Source organism: Ruditapes philippinarum, unplaced genomic scaffold (genome assembly GCF_026571515.1).
Source record: "Ruditapes philippinarum isolate M1 unplaced genomic scaffold, ASM2657151v2 ctg416_1_1_1_1, whole genome shotgun sequence".
NCBI lineage: Eukaryota > Metazoa > Mollusca > Bivalvia > Venerida > Veneridae > Ruditapes > Ruditapes philippinarum.
Genome location: NW_026852364.1, coordinates 159,301 through 174,193, shown reverse-complemented (window position 1 = coordinate 174,193; position 14,893 = coordinate 159,301). Strand labels below are relative to the sequence as shown.

The 14,893-nt window shown below is 30.3% G+C and overlaps 1 protein-coding gene across 6 annotated transcripts in view; it reads left to right on the top strand.

Moving 5' to 3' along the window:
* The window catches only part of LOC132758132 (lachesin-like), an 83,878-nt gene extending 77,212 nt beyond the window's left edge, over positions 1–6,666 (top strand). For all 6 annotated transcript variants that reach the window (XM_060749659.1, XM_060749677.1, XM_060749669.1 and 3 more), the window contains exons 3-7: positions 2,156–2,283; positions 3,216–3,429; positions 3,944–3,964; positions 4,440–4,751; positions 5,438–6,666. In XM_060749659.1, coding sequence (XP_060605642.1) covers positions 2,156–2,283; positions 3,216–3,429; positions 3,944–3,964; positions 4,440–4,751; positions 5,438–5,607 — 845 coding nt within the window. In that variant the 3' untranslated portion in view covers positions 5,608–6,666. The remainder of the gene's footprint in view (positions 1–2,155; positions 2,284–3,215; positions 3,430–3,943; positions 3,965–4,439; positions 4,752–5,437) is intronic.
* Positions 6,667–14,893: the final 8,227 nt, after the last annotated feature.

The window sequence follows — 14,893 nt, the reverse complement described above, 5'->3', positions numbered from 1 at the left end:
AACAACTGTAAAAAACCATATGTTCAGTATTCAATGCAAAGTTTGGCGTCTGTTTCTTGTAAATAACTAAAGAGATTGAAAGCAATATGTACACATAATTATTTCATTTTACTGCTAAAATACCTTGACTTGTTTACTTTAGAAAATAATATTTTATTCAGACAATCTGTCATTGCTAAGTGGCAATATAAATCAGATATCATTATTGTCTTATTCAATAAATTGATCGATAAAGTTTTAGTTATCAAATTCAAAATTAGAAGCCAAAGATTAGTTTGAAGAATTTAAAAGGTCTAACAAATTATTGAATAAGTGCATACATGTTTTTGCAAATTATTTTTTACATATCCAATTTATGTCGCTTACATTTTATAATGTTTAATTTTAAAGTTGATTGTTATTTACTTTTCATTTTGTTTAAATACTATTAGATCACAGATGTATTATATATCTTTGACTTCGGATAACCTATGCCGAGTTTTTCAAGACTTATAATTTGACACTGTTTTTCATGTAAACATTTTCTGTTTGTTACAATGCTAAGAGGTCCGGACAGTAGATTCTGTTTAGTACATTTGTCTCGGTACTCTTGCAATCAATCCGAGTTTGCAATGCTGTCAATTTTGCCGTTTATACGTTCTTTAACATTTCCATGCTACCTATTTTCTTATCTAAAACTTACTTTCCTATGTCTATATACAAACATTATCCGTGATACCAATAAATGATATGCGAAGGATTGCAATAAATTTTCCTATGTCAATTTGCGTAGATGCATGAAATATGTGCGGTAGTAAGACTAGATATGGACTATACAATATATCCTTGTAAAATTCTCTTTAATGTCAGACGTTGGTATGAAAATGTTGCAGCAAATTTCTCGAGATATTATATCAATACATATGATTGAAACTTATGGTATAGATAAAATTATCAACAGAACAAAAATAAATTAGAGTAAATTTACGAAGTTCTTCAAAAATGTTATGATTTGTAATCTTGTACATGATGATTTTGTTATGTTATTTAGTGTCTTTATTTTATTCTCTTTTCAATTTAATGATAATGTAATTATAATTGATCAGATTCGACTATGTCATTACGCTAAATAAAGAAACTTATATTTCTATAATTGTGAAATTGATAGTTTGTACTACTTATGTATGATTAAACTGGTTACGCACTTATTGCATAATGTTTGAAAATGCACTTATCAAGTTCTTAATATGAACAGCGTAGCTTTACTACTACTTTTTAAAACACTTTCCAAACTGTAGATTTAACTGGAGATATTTATTCATCCGACGGTAGAAGTCCAAACTGGAACACGAACCCTAGATTCTGCATAACAGTATCACAGTAAACCAACTGACATTTTGTATTAACGACGGAATGTGTTATGTTTTTCTTACTTGAAAATGCAATAAAATTTATTTTATATTTCAAATCATTGTGAAAATATAGTTTTAAGATATAAAACAGTTTTATTTCAACATAAATTTAAGCTTGCATCTGCTTCACTTTGATTTTTATTGGAAAATAGAAATTGTTCTATAAGTATTATTACATCTTAGTACAATATACAAATTGATTTTCAAAACCGGGACATTTGGAAAAGCTTCATAATGATTTTATGGATTATATTTACCCGGAATTTGTAATTGTCTAAGCGTTTTTGTTATACAAACAGTCTTTCTCTAAAATATGTTGCATTTAAAAATGATCTTTTGAAAAATGTATACATTAATAAAACATTGAAGGTGGTTATTTTGATTTATTCTGTCACGTAGCTAGCTGACTAACATAAGTCATCACGTGACGCCCTAACTAAATTTGATGTGTAAACGTTGTCTTACAGTTATGACACTTATTGCGGTAAAATGTATTTATTTGTTTCGTTGCGCATGTGATTGATATCAAAACAAGTAATGTAATTGTTTGAATTTGCGATACATATTCTACTTTAAATATATTGTTTATGTGCAACCAATACTTTCTCTTAGCTATGACGACGCTGAATGTTATAGCGTGTCTTATGCTCACAAAGCGTCGTCGACGTTATCATCATTATAATCATTACTATCATCATCATCATAATCAAAATGATTATCAACAACAACAAATAATCATCAGAATATCTATTATTTATTTTCAGTTTCTGGGTCAAAGGTAAAATCCCCGGCACAACTTCCATCTTTTAAAGATACACAGTCAAGTTACACATTTCCAGAGGGAGCGTTGGCAGTTTTATACTGTTCCATACAAAACCTGGGGGCCAGAACAGTACGTTGTTTTGTTTTCTAACGTAATTTCTTTTAATTTTATGAAAATATCTTTATCTGGTGTCTATGTATAACCGATAAACTCTAGGCGTACAAGGTAAAACAGCAGCCATATTTTCAGACAACTGGTTCGGCCTTTTCAATCGAGGTCAACCTCTTAGTCATGACTGTATAAAATGAAAGAAATAGTGCATGTTCTATATCTAAACCGATTGACGGGAATTAAAAATTTATTGTAGCATTATAATAAGACAACGTGCAAAATATATGTCCTGGCTTTCTCGGATCAACATTGGCTCCCAAAAGAGATAAACTTTAAAAAAACAACCACATTTAAGTCTTATTGTTTCACAATTAATGCCAATTCTAAAATGTTTGGCATAAAGAATTGCCTTATGTACATACAATAATTCTTTAACTCACTTTAATGGTTTTAAAATGTCTCCGTCTTAGAGTGAATTGTACCGTATCTTATAGATGCTTAGTAATAAACATATCTTAAAGTTCATCTCCTCTCCCATTGCTGAGAAATAAGATATGGCATGCTTGATCAGTTTAACCTATCCCGGTTTACAATTACTTAAAATAAAACACATCTAAGTCTACATGCGTCAAATTAAAATGACAGAGCTTAGATATTTTGATATTTTGCACGGCAAGTTGATTAGAATAGAAAAAAATCTGAATCCCTAAAGAAAGGTCAAAACGACAAAATTTTAAATGTTGCAGGCTCGGTTTAATTGACTGTACTGGAAAGTGCAATTGTTGTAATATTTAGTCTTATGTTAAATGATGTTTTGTTCGATAATGACAATAACACTTCATTTAATTCTACTACTAACTCCTATTGTGTGTAGGCATCTTTCAATTATGGTTCTTGTACGCTTCACATATATCCCTTCCTCATTTTCGAGTTTCTGTATGGCATAATAGGTTGTGTGGCGTAAAGCAACGTATCCTAATCCGCTAACTGTTGGAAAAATGACGTACGTTCCAGATGATCGTTATCAGGTCCATCATATACCAGACAAAGAAGAGTGGAACCTGCTTATAAAAGATATTCAACACAACGACTCTGGAATATATGAATGTCAAATCAGTACAAAGGAAAAATACATTCGTAAACTAATACGGGTTATCGTAGTGGGTAAGACTTCCGTTAAATAAATAATCATAGTTTAAATACCGGTATATCACATTTATTTATGATAGAATAATCAAGTGTTATATAGAGATGAATTCGTATTAAAGTTTCAAATTTACCCGGAGTTAACATTTTGATGACCTCGTAATAACTTATTAGTATGTTAAATTTTTTCTCAAAAGTAAAATTATTGTCTTTATCAGCTCCCGTAAAATAATTTATATATTTTATAATTTAACTAATGTTGTAAAAGGTTATTTGACGACTTCTCGGCTTTACTGTTGAAATACCCCAGATGCCCTGTCGTACATTCTTTTCGTCTGTCGATTTTCCGATAAATATTTTTAACATTAATCTCCAAACAGAGAAATGAGTAAGAAAAACGAATGATTTGAGAGAAGAGTAAAATGTTAGTCTCAGTATCGTAAAATCGTAGTATGACATACGACAATTAGAAAATAGTTAATACAATTAATATTTATGCATTAAATTTAAATGTCTCTTTCTATATTTTCAGACAGACCATATGCAAAGAGAGGTAATTTTGACTTGTATTTTTAAGAATAGGTGTTTGTAAAGCTTTATTTATAAATAATATTTGTTAATAAAAGATAAATATTAAATTTAAATCTACCAATAATGTTTTATAGGCAGGGACTTGTTGATAAATGTGTTCCTTTGAAATATTAAAAAGACAGCTTATTTAATAGTTATTTACATTTCTGCCCGTATTAGGTCTTAATAGTTTTGCAAATTTATATCCAAAAGATAACTTTATAATAACATGTGACATAGATAAAGCAAATCAAATCATTCAATGTTATGATTGCTTCAGAACTGCTATGAAAAGTAAAGACAATACTGTTAATACATTAAAGGGAATTTTGGCACAATGTATCCGATACTATGATTTATAAGAACTTTTAGCATGACAATCACATGAACAGTTATCTTATTTTTCCTATTTTACACGTAATTTTATGGGCAAAGTGAAACGTTTTGTCTAATTACAGACATCGTGATAACAGGACGTCAGAAAATGAAGAAAGGTGAAACATTACTGCTATCTTGTAAGGCTACAGGTGGGAAATCTGCACCAGATGACCTTGACTGGATCAAGGGCAATAGGAAACTTATATCAGACAAGTCTGGAAGAATAAACATTACAAAACACATATCATATGTCACAAATACTATTATTAGTAATTTGACAATCAAACAAGCAGTAGCAAACGATGCCGGGACTTATGAATGTAGGACGACGGACTCCATGTCGAGACAGTTTAGCGTCGACGTCACAGGTGAAAGTTCGGATAAAGATAAAAGTAGGTATTAAGGGGTAGCGACATGCATGCGAGACTGTAAACACATTTTTCATTTTTCATTTTCTGATGCAAAACTTCTCACATGCTTATCATTATTTCTATAGAAATTAAATTAAGATATTATCAAATTATATAATTTATTATTATATATGTTTTTGACATGCTTAATATACATTGAGTTATACATAGGTACTTAGAAAATGCAAATTGTATACACTTGCATTGTATTGATGGCCATTTGGCGAACTCTTTCGCATCCCAAATACTTACCTTTCTCATCCAAAATCATCAACATCATGAAACTCATTTCTTTTCGTATATGTAGTTTATGTAGAGGTTTTCTTTATTCGAATGTAATAAATAAATTGAACAGTTACATCATATTTGTGATATTGTTTTAATGTATCTGAATTATCAATTTTTTTGTCATTTTCTTTTTCGAACGTCAAAAACACATGTTGATTTTTGATGATACTTTTAATCATTGTTAAAACCAATATCGGAAATTTTACAAAATGTATTTAGGTTTTGCAAAAGGCATTTTCAATAAATAACAATCGACGAAGAAATTGATAAGTAGTACTAATAAGTAGATTTTCACAAGCAAAGAAAAACGTTATTTCCTTTGCATACAAATGATTCAAATATTTTGGCGTTTACCTTTTGCCGTGTTCTATCTGTTGTAGGAACGATAACACAGCACGCACCTGCAACCTCGTGTGCTACGACGTCAACTGTTGTGCTCTACGTATTTGTTTTCTGTGTACATTGCTCATTTAGGTATAGACGAGTGTTACAACTATTGACAACAATTTTCAAATTCTGGATTGTGTTAGCACATTCAATCATGACGTGAGATTGTGTACCAGAGGCTAGGAAACGTAGAACATACACGTGTACTCGGCAGGTGAAATTATGATAATTTTCTGTATTCGTTTGGATTGACGTAACAGAAGTGGCAAATGCACGTTTGATCGTGTTTATTGCGTAGATAGTAAAGTGCTCTTGAATTAATTGATCTTTTATTGCATATGAAATGAACGTGACCTTGATCGGCATTTGTTCATCTAAGGGTACTGATCTACACTATTACATGTAGAATAACCTCTCATTTTGAAAGTACTTTTATCTTTTCGCTATTACATTCATCTGATTATTGATATCATTATATGTTGATTGTTGATTTCTCTTTTTTCATAGTGTATTTTAACCATTTCGTTTAGTAATTTCAGTAAACTCATTTTCATTTCAATGTAAAATTTAAAGTCGATGAGGTCATGATTTGATTTTTTCACATACACAATATTGAACTAGAGGGCTTAATGTCACTTTGTAAACAAATATGTTGTACATGTAGTACAACAGTCACACAGACCACTAAGTAAATTAAATGGCATTGTTACTTACTGTATCGTTATGCTGTATGCTACATATTATTAGGAATTTTACAATATAACACTGAAAGTGTTTTTGTTTTGTTTTTATCAATGTTATAGTTTTCAACCATAAATATTGATTTCACGTACCGATAAACTATCAGATTTATTACAAGAAACAAATTCATACTATTTCAGAATTAATCACCGAGTAAATAAGTTCGTCAAATGTTTCATACTTGATATATATTTAGTTTATATATTGCAAGAAAAAAGTACATTATGATGCGTACAAAAGACGTGTTGTTAACAGGGCGCACAACTTATTTTTCGCTGTTGGTCTTATATGATCTAATACATTATATTATTTCACGGGTTTTTGTTATTTTGATATATTTACGGATGTATGTATATGACGCTCGGTTTAAAAATATGTATAATTTGTGACAATAAGAGTGTTTTAAAATCAAGCACCGTTGTTTGGTTGTATATACTATTTTATAGAAAAATACAATATGAAATAAATTATGTTTAAATTATTGTGTTTCCTTATTTGTTAGTGAGAAATGGTTTTTTCTTTTTGGTTTTGTTTGATCATTTCAGGTAATCAAATGCACATTAAATCAGTCCTACATTTTGTAATCATTTAAACAGTGTGATAAAAATCAGTTGGACGTCAGCTCATCACTGTTGCCTAATCTTACGGAAAATCATACTGCCAACTTGTACAGTAGAAAGTCTCGATATGCCAATGTAAAGTAATTAACAAGGTTTAAAACATGATTATTAATATTTTCTGCTTTATTACTTTGTATTATAGTTAAACTATAATTTAAAAGTAGAACATTTAAGGATACTGAGTGCGTTCATGTCACAATGTATGACACTAATATTCTTACGGAGTATCTGTATATTTCTTGTATGAACGGATATTCTTCCGTAAATAAATTTATTTTGCACTTGATTGAGAACAAAGTTATGCCACGTTGATTACAATGTTTTAGCCTGTGTGAAATACAAGTTTTGGCTTTTTATTTTTCATTACTGATATCCAGACCGAAAATTTTGATTTGTAATAAAGCCTAATATGTACAACTGATATCAATACTTTTAAACTCTATTAAAATTATTCCTGTTATAATTTTAATTCAAACAAAAGGAAAAACGAGAAAATAACAAGAACAAAAAAGTTAACGTTTTATCATGACACAGAACCGTGCTATTTATACTCGATTCCTAGTTAATAAGTTAAAAATGATCCAACTGTGTAAGTATTACGAATAATCATACAATTTTAAGTATATATAATCCATACTTAAGAATTAATCAGTTTATGATTGAAGAAGCGTTTGCCACATGATGCTGAAATAAATAGAAATTAGTACAATGTATAACGTTAAGTACTTACATAACAAAAATATGTGAATATGATCGGCCAAGAGATGCCAAAAAATTATTTATTATCATCTATGCATCATTTTGGAAATATTTCGTTGATTTTTAGATAGGCACGATGCTGATTTATTTAAACTGCCATACACATATATTTGATTTACGTAAATATATATAGCATACATTAATTTGGCAGAATATTAAGAATTTGAAATATTTGCTTGCTAAACACCAAGGCTTCATCGTCAGAGAATTGTTTCAAAATAAATTTACACATAAAGAAATGCTGAATACGGAACAGCCCTAACTTGTTTGTTTTTTTTTACATTTTTTTCGGAGCAATTTGAATTTGTTCAATTTTTTTAACATAATTTGTTTAATTCAGTTTTTAACTGGTCTGACAAAAGTGTTAAACCAAGTATGATATCGCCTTTTTATCATCACTTAAGTATACAAAACATCTGCAGTTAAAGAAGTTTAATTGAACGTTTGAGTAAGCAAATCAGTAATTGAATAATGTTTGGGAGTCAGTGGACGAACAAGCAAGTGAGTGCGACTTTCACCTTATAAAAATAAGGCTATAAAAACGTCCGTTCGAGCTTGCAGAAGCCAGCACAATAGAGGCAGTAAAAACAATAACATAAACAGTTCAGTAAATATTCTGCAAACGATCTAAATGGTCTTACAAATATTTAAAATTCAAGAAGTATTATTTTGTCATATCTTTTTGCAGGCGAAAAGAATATTCATGCAGTAATAGTTACGCTCTAAAAAAGTCCATTGGGCATTGCACAAAACAAATCAAATACTCAAATAGACGTCTTAACAATGAAAATATCAAGGGCATGGTATTAATTGATTCCATTGTAGAAGTCGTAAAAATCAAAGTCATGCAAAGTTCCTTCTAATAAAGTGTGTTGAGAATGAATGCAGAATCAACAAAATGATGACACAATTAAAGAGAAATTAGCCGGCAAAGAAAGTAGGTTGAACAGCGTTGATCTGTAATATTAAAAATGTACCCTTTAGTTTTCAGTAGTATATGAAGACATAAAGAAATAAATATTGACATTGAAAAATTGGTTAATTGTTGCAGATTCGAGTTGATTAAGCCTATTATTGGACAGTAGTGGTTTATAAAATTCAATACTCTACCTTGGAAATTTGAAATATCTACAGATATATTCATACGGCTGTGAGGCGCGTTCGTGCCATACCGTGAAAAGTGAAATGCATCTACACGAGAAAACAATAACAATTAAAATTTAAATTTAAAAGGGATCAGGGGCTAAGAAGCCTGCATGTCACAATTAGCAATCGAAAAATATCTTAGTGGTGTTTGAAAAGGTACTTCAAACACAGCAAACACAACAATTATGTCTTCTAAACGAATCAACAACACTTAGTCTAACAAAAATAGAGAAAAAAAATGCAACATACAAAAACAAATCAGTTTGTGGTGATAGGAGATAGATGTGATAAATGCAAGCTACCGTAAATGTTATTTGTATACTTTAAAAAGAAGCATGCCAGGAGTCTTTTGAAGTTGTTGAAGATTTGTTTTATTCGAAATATTTGGAGGAATTTTTGCATAAAAGGCACAATGAATGTTTATCAGTTACAATTAGTTAACAAAATGTAATTCATTTTATATCGAATAAAGTATCATAATGAAAGTTTGTTTAACACCTTATTGTATAATGTTTTGGAAGAGTATATGCCGGAGAAATGGACATCAGTGATATTTTGTCTACAAAGGGAACACTTTTTGTTATGTTACCAAACTAAATTTAAAATAAATGATATATATTAAAAGTAGTATCAAAATAAAAGTTTCTTGTAAAATTCAATGATATAATTCAATTCAATGTTAATCAAACATATTTATTTCCCAGATTTACATCAACAATGGTTATAGCATTGGATTGGAATAAAAAAGTATATAAAGCTGCATGCCCCCAATTACAATATTTCAAGAAAATCAAACTTGTGAAAATTTGTGCCATTTGCGCCAAGAAATCTCTGTTGGGTATTTTAGTCATACCAGTTCAAAAGTTAAAAGGAGCCGCACAATTTCGGTACACGGTTCACCCGGTCATATAATAGGGCATGGTGATATCGTAGCTATAATGTTCACTGTTACTGTTTGTTTTTTTAAAAGAAATAGTAAAACGCTATTCAGAAAACAATAATCGATCTATACAGTTTAAGGGATTAAAACGGAATGAACCATTGCTCGTAGTGTTAAGTAGCGTAAATGATATTTTCCTATTTTTCTTTTGTACTGACTTGTTCACGTCGATGTTAATTTTTCGTTTTAAGTTAAGTCGTATTTTGAAGCGGAGCATGTGCATAACAATTTTTGTAGACTGGTTCTACTGATTTAGCTTCAATTAGACACGCAAAAATAGATGCTGCCAGCAATCATCCACAACACTGTGGAGGTGTCTGATGACCTCTCCAATTAAATTAAATCTCGCTAGAAAACAAATGTTATGTTTACATTACGAAATTCCTGCTATCAAGTTTATTGATTAAATGTTACAATATTTTCCTTATAAATATATATCGTCATATTTCAACACGTAACCTGTCAGAATGTAAGCTATCACATCAATTTTTCTCACTGAAATTCAAATATTAATCAAATATTGTGTTTATTTAGCCGTTATTTCAGCCGAATATATGTTATACATCATATATATTCCTGACATGCCTGTTATTGTTTCACTCTCAGCGACGCCTAAAAAGTGCCGACGAATAAACAACAATAACACCAAGTAATATAAGAAATAATGTTGTGTCTCACCTATAGAAAACAATTACTTTAATGCTAGTTTTGTCTCAAGAAAACAAAAAATATTCCCAGTTGAAATTATTTTCTTAATAACAGGAAATGCAACTCGTTGTTGGGGCACAATAAGTAAGTACCAGTGCTTAATACTTGCGACAAGAACAAGTCATATTCGCTTTTAATGGTTTGACGCAACAAAACTAATAAAAGTCCTGATTAACTGAAGGTTTTACTTCAGCCTGTCCGTCTGTACATCGATCCATTATGCACACATTATGTACACTCAACTGTAATCCAGTGGTAGGACTACGTCATCGCGCACCTGCAAAGTGCTCCCAATCTCGACTCGAAGATAAAAAAATATTCTCGTTCGAATATCAAAAAATAATGTAGCGTACCAAAGATTGGCTTTAGTACTTAATGTAATTTTTAATGTTTAAAGTTCTACTGTCTGGTCTAATTTTGTTTGGGAGTCTGAGAGAGAGAGAGCATTTAGGGAAACATAATTTTATCATAATAAAGGAATAAATAACTCTACAGTACGCTTTTATACTAATTATATATATTATGTAATATGCTTAATAATCGGATTTCATATATTCGCATAAAACTTGTGAAAAACATAGTTGTAACTGTACATCTTGAATAAGTCATATAATACCATTATGTGGAAAAGAGAGGCGAGCGTGGCCGAAAGATCAAGGTCGGAGATTTCAAACCACTTGACACTTACCTCTGTGGGTTCGATACCTGCCAGTGACTTGGTCTCTTTCATGTCAGGAAGTTATCCAGCTAGCTTATGGAACGTCGCTAAATATATTCAGGCACCCGTAAAATGCAAAACAAAAGCATGTTTTCACTGCAAAAAAAAATCATAAAAATAAGAAAGATTGGTTACGGACTGATTAAAACAAGAGTATTCCATCATTAGAGCGCAATTGTACTGTTCACCAGAAACATTACATTTTCCGAAATTAGTATTTTGTAAGCTTCGTGACGGTTAATGAATGAATTATGACAAAATGTGTGTTAGTCTAAAGTCATGCTGGTAATAAAATTAAACATTCAGTCATTAGCGCCGATGCTTTTGGCAAACAAAATCTAAAACTTCATGAGGCGTTGATTTTAATGAGAAAAGTGATAAACATAAAAGTCGAATAAACAAGATTTATGGACTTTATTGTCATAAATTAACGCCTGATGATTAAAGGCATTGCGTTTGATATTGGCATTTAAAACTGCACTCGTTTATAGACATGTCGACGAAATTGGCTGTATTTATAGCAGGTTCATTGACGGTTCAATACAAATTTGCAATATTTGGTAGGTTCGATTTATTTGTACTTTGTTTCATAAACATGTATAATGTATGACTTACAGCGTTACACGAGTGTCTGTTGGTGTTTTTGTTGTTTACCCCTCGGATCACGGTCGAAAGTGCAACACAATCACCGGATCGTTTCTTGACAGGCTGTAAAGCAGTCACCATATCTAGTGCCTTCACTTCCACAAAGAACTGATATTTCCTGCATCATGCAGCCATCGAACCGAGATCGTTTGGCTCTACCAGTTGCCCTTACTGAAGGGTATATAAAAGTGTGTGTTGCTGGTTTGTGGTTTCTTTATTTATAGAGTTATGTTTGCAAGAATATATCCAGCGTTTTACTTACTAATTATTTTATGTTAGTTATTAAGATAATGTTATATTTCCAAATCGTCTTTTGTAATTTAATTTCAGAATAAAACAAGAATGTAAGCGTTGAATAAAATTATTGTCGTCCATAGCATTGGTTATTACAACTCATCCATGAAAAAATCTGAAAGTAAAAAAGCTTTAATAAGAAATTAAGTAATCTTTTTGACACAGACTTCTCAGATTATGCTGAGACTTCAATATATACATATAATTCACAAAACACTGTTTGAATGAGGAGAAACATACATAGACAGACAGCATATGTAATATATTTACTATTATTAAAATGCTTATGAATTTGAATATCAATAAACAATTATAGTTCCTGTTGTTACGTTTTACTTACAAATTGTTTTAGAACAATGTTCTTATGTAAAGTATTACTATACTTAGAATATAGGATGATATTTTCCTGGGTAAGACTCTACTTTAAATTTACGAAACAGCATAAATGTATATATTATAATTATGTAGTCGTATTTAGTTATCCTTGTTCACAGAATGTTGCGAAAACATGTTCCTGAATTGTACTTTGTTGTAGATTACTGAATTTGAAGCATTATTTTACAATTTGTTTTATATAGTGTATAATCATAATGCGTATTTAAATGATACTATCAATCAACAACAATGTAAAACAATTAACATAGAGAAAATACAGAATCCCTTAAGAACGTTCAAAAATGTTGTCGGCTTGGTTTGATGGAACCTAATAAGAGTTGAAAGCTACAATAAACGCCCCCTAAGTATGAATATTTACAAAAGAATAAGTCCTAAATTATACAATTCATGTATACTTACTTGTGATGTATTCATGGTTACAAAAACCTAATATCATTTTTCAAGATATATCTTAAATTTTGCAAATATTAGAGGCAAATTATTGCAAAGATATTCAGAAGTGCAAATCACGTTGTAAGCGCTTTCAAAGTCTTATTAAACTTCTAATCTAACGTCTTTCTATATGACGCATAATTTTACCTACTGCGCTTTCATGCTGATAGCTTGGTTATATTATTATGTTACATGCGGCTAAACATATCAAACATTCCAATTTTTGCAATGAGGAGATTCAAAGCTGCATGCCTCAAGATGAGCCAAATTAACATTGAGAAAAATGAAAAAATGTAATAAGACTTTAAGAAAAGTAAAACGATTTCAGATTCAAGTAATAATTTACATGTTATGAGGAATTAAGGTCTGATGGCGATAATTCTCACCATATGCTTACTGCGTTACTAACGCAGTATGGTCTATATTTGCTATTTGGGACCTATTTGTTTTGGTAATTTACGTGGGTTGAAAATGATGCTTACAATGCGTTAATTACTTTCTTTGTTCACTTCACAATATTTCACTATTTTCACATTTATAAAATGTTGATGGAAATTAGCATGAATCTGGTAGCATGGTGCTTTAAATATAAATCGTTTTTACTGCATTATTTTTTATTATATACAAACCAACATTACATGTATTATTTGATGTGTTTGTTTGTTGATTTATAACATAAGTAGCGCTTGATCTTTACTGCTTTTTTACATGTTTGTTTTGCATTGCATTTTTTAATAACTACAACTTTAATCACTGTACTAACTTTTTAATACATTGTCTGAAATATTTTATATGCATAGAAATGCTTAAATACTGTATAGGAACATTGTATTTTGTATTTATAAGCAGTTTTGACTCCGTTCTAAGTAGTGATGGGCCGATTAGCTGGTATAACCGATTAACTACTAGAAAAGCCCAACCCATTCCGATAATCGATTATGTTTTCTCGGAGTCGATTATCGGATAGTGGGTACAAATACAGTATAGTGAAATCTGGGACATTTCCATATCCATTATGTAATATCAGTTGAAAGAACTTAATTTTATATGCAACTTGATTTTTTTTTCAGTGACATTCAATGTACATGTAAAAGTGTAAAACAGTTTTTAATGTGAATAATGTTGTTCTTTGCTAAATCTATAGAAAAGAAATATTTATAAATTAGATGTTATATAACTGTCTTTGTGTTTAAATTTGTTGTTTTTTTAAACGGGATGTTTTTCATAAATAAAAAGTTTTGATTTATTGTGGTCTCCCAGCTTTCCCTGTTTGCAACTCATTAGTGATTACGAAACAAATTTCTGTTAACCTGAAACCAGCTGAATAACATATGCTTGAGTTTATTACTTTATCAAAAGAATTTTATTTAAGACTACAATTTTTAAATATCCGAATAGTCAATTAATGCATATAAATAACAATTAGCCGATTATTTTTTTGATGTATCGCATCGGTTTACTAACCGATTCCAACCGATAATCAGTTGCATTTCTCCAACCGATATGCCATCACTAGTTCTAAAGTTATACCTCTGGTATTTCTGAGTTGGAAAACAATGTGAAATTATAAAATTCATATCGTTATCTAAGTGCAATAACAGGTTCACTCCTATAATTCAACAGGAGTTGACCCGTTACTGCACTAAGGTAATACTATGTAATGACACTGAAAACCAACCCAAAACACAAGAAAATTCTCCTACGCAACTGTTTTACACATTTTACAAATGGTTTATATTTGCTGAACTTTACATATTTCACATATATTTAGTTTTTATAATACCTAACCTACAAACGTTAAAAGCTTGTAAGATAATAAAAGTCATATCACAACACTTATAGGTCTAGATAAAGCGATTCTGTGTCGTTCGATATCTTTGACTGTGTATAAAATATCTCAAGACCACACATCTTATAATCTTTCGAGTCAATGTGCTATAATTATAATACTTAACGGGAAGCGCTTCTTGTGTACGTTAAATAATTTGATAAATGCAATCAAGCAAAAGCACCGTGTAAAAACAACAGAATGCAGTAATTAATTTAATAA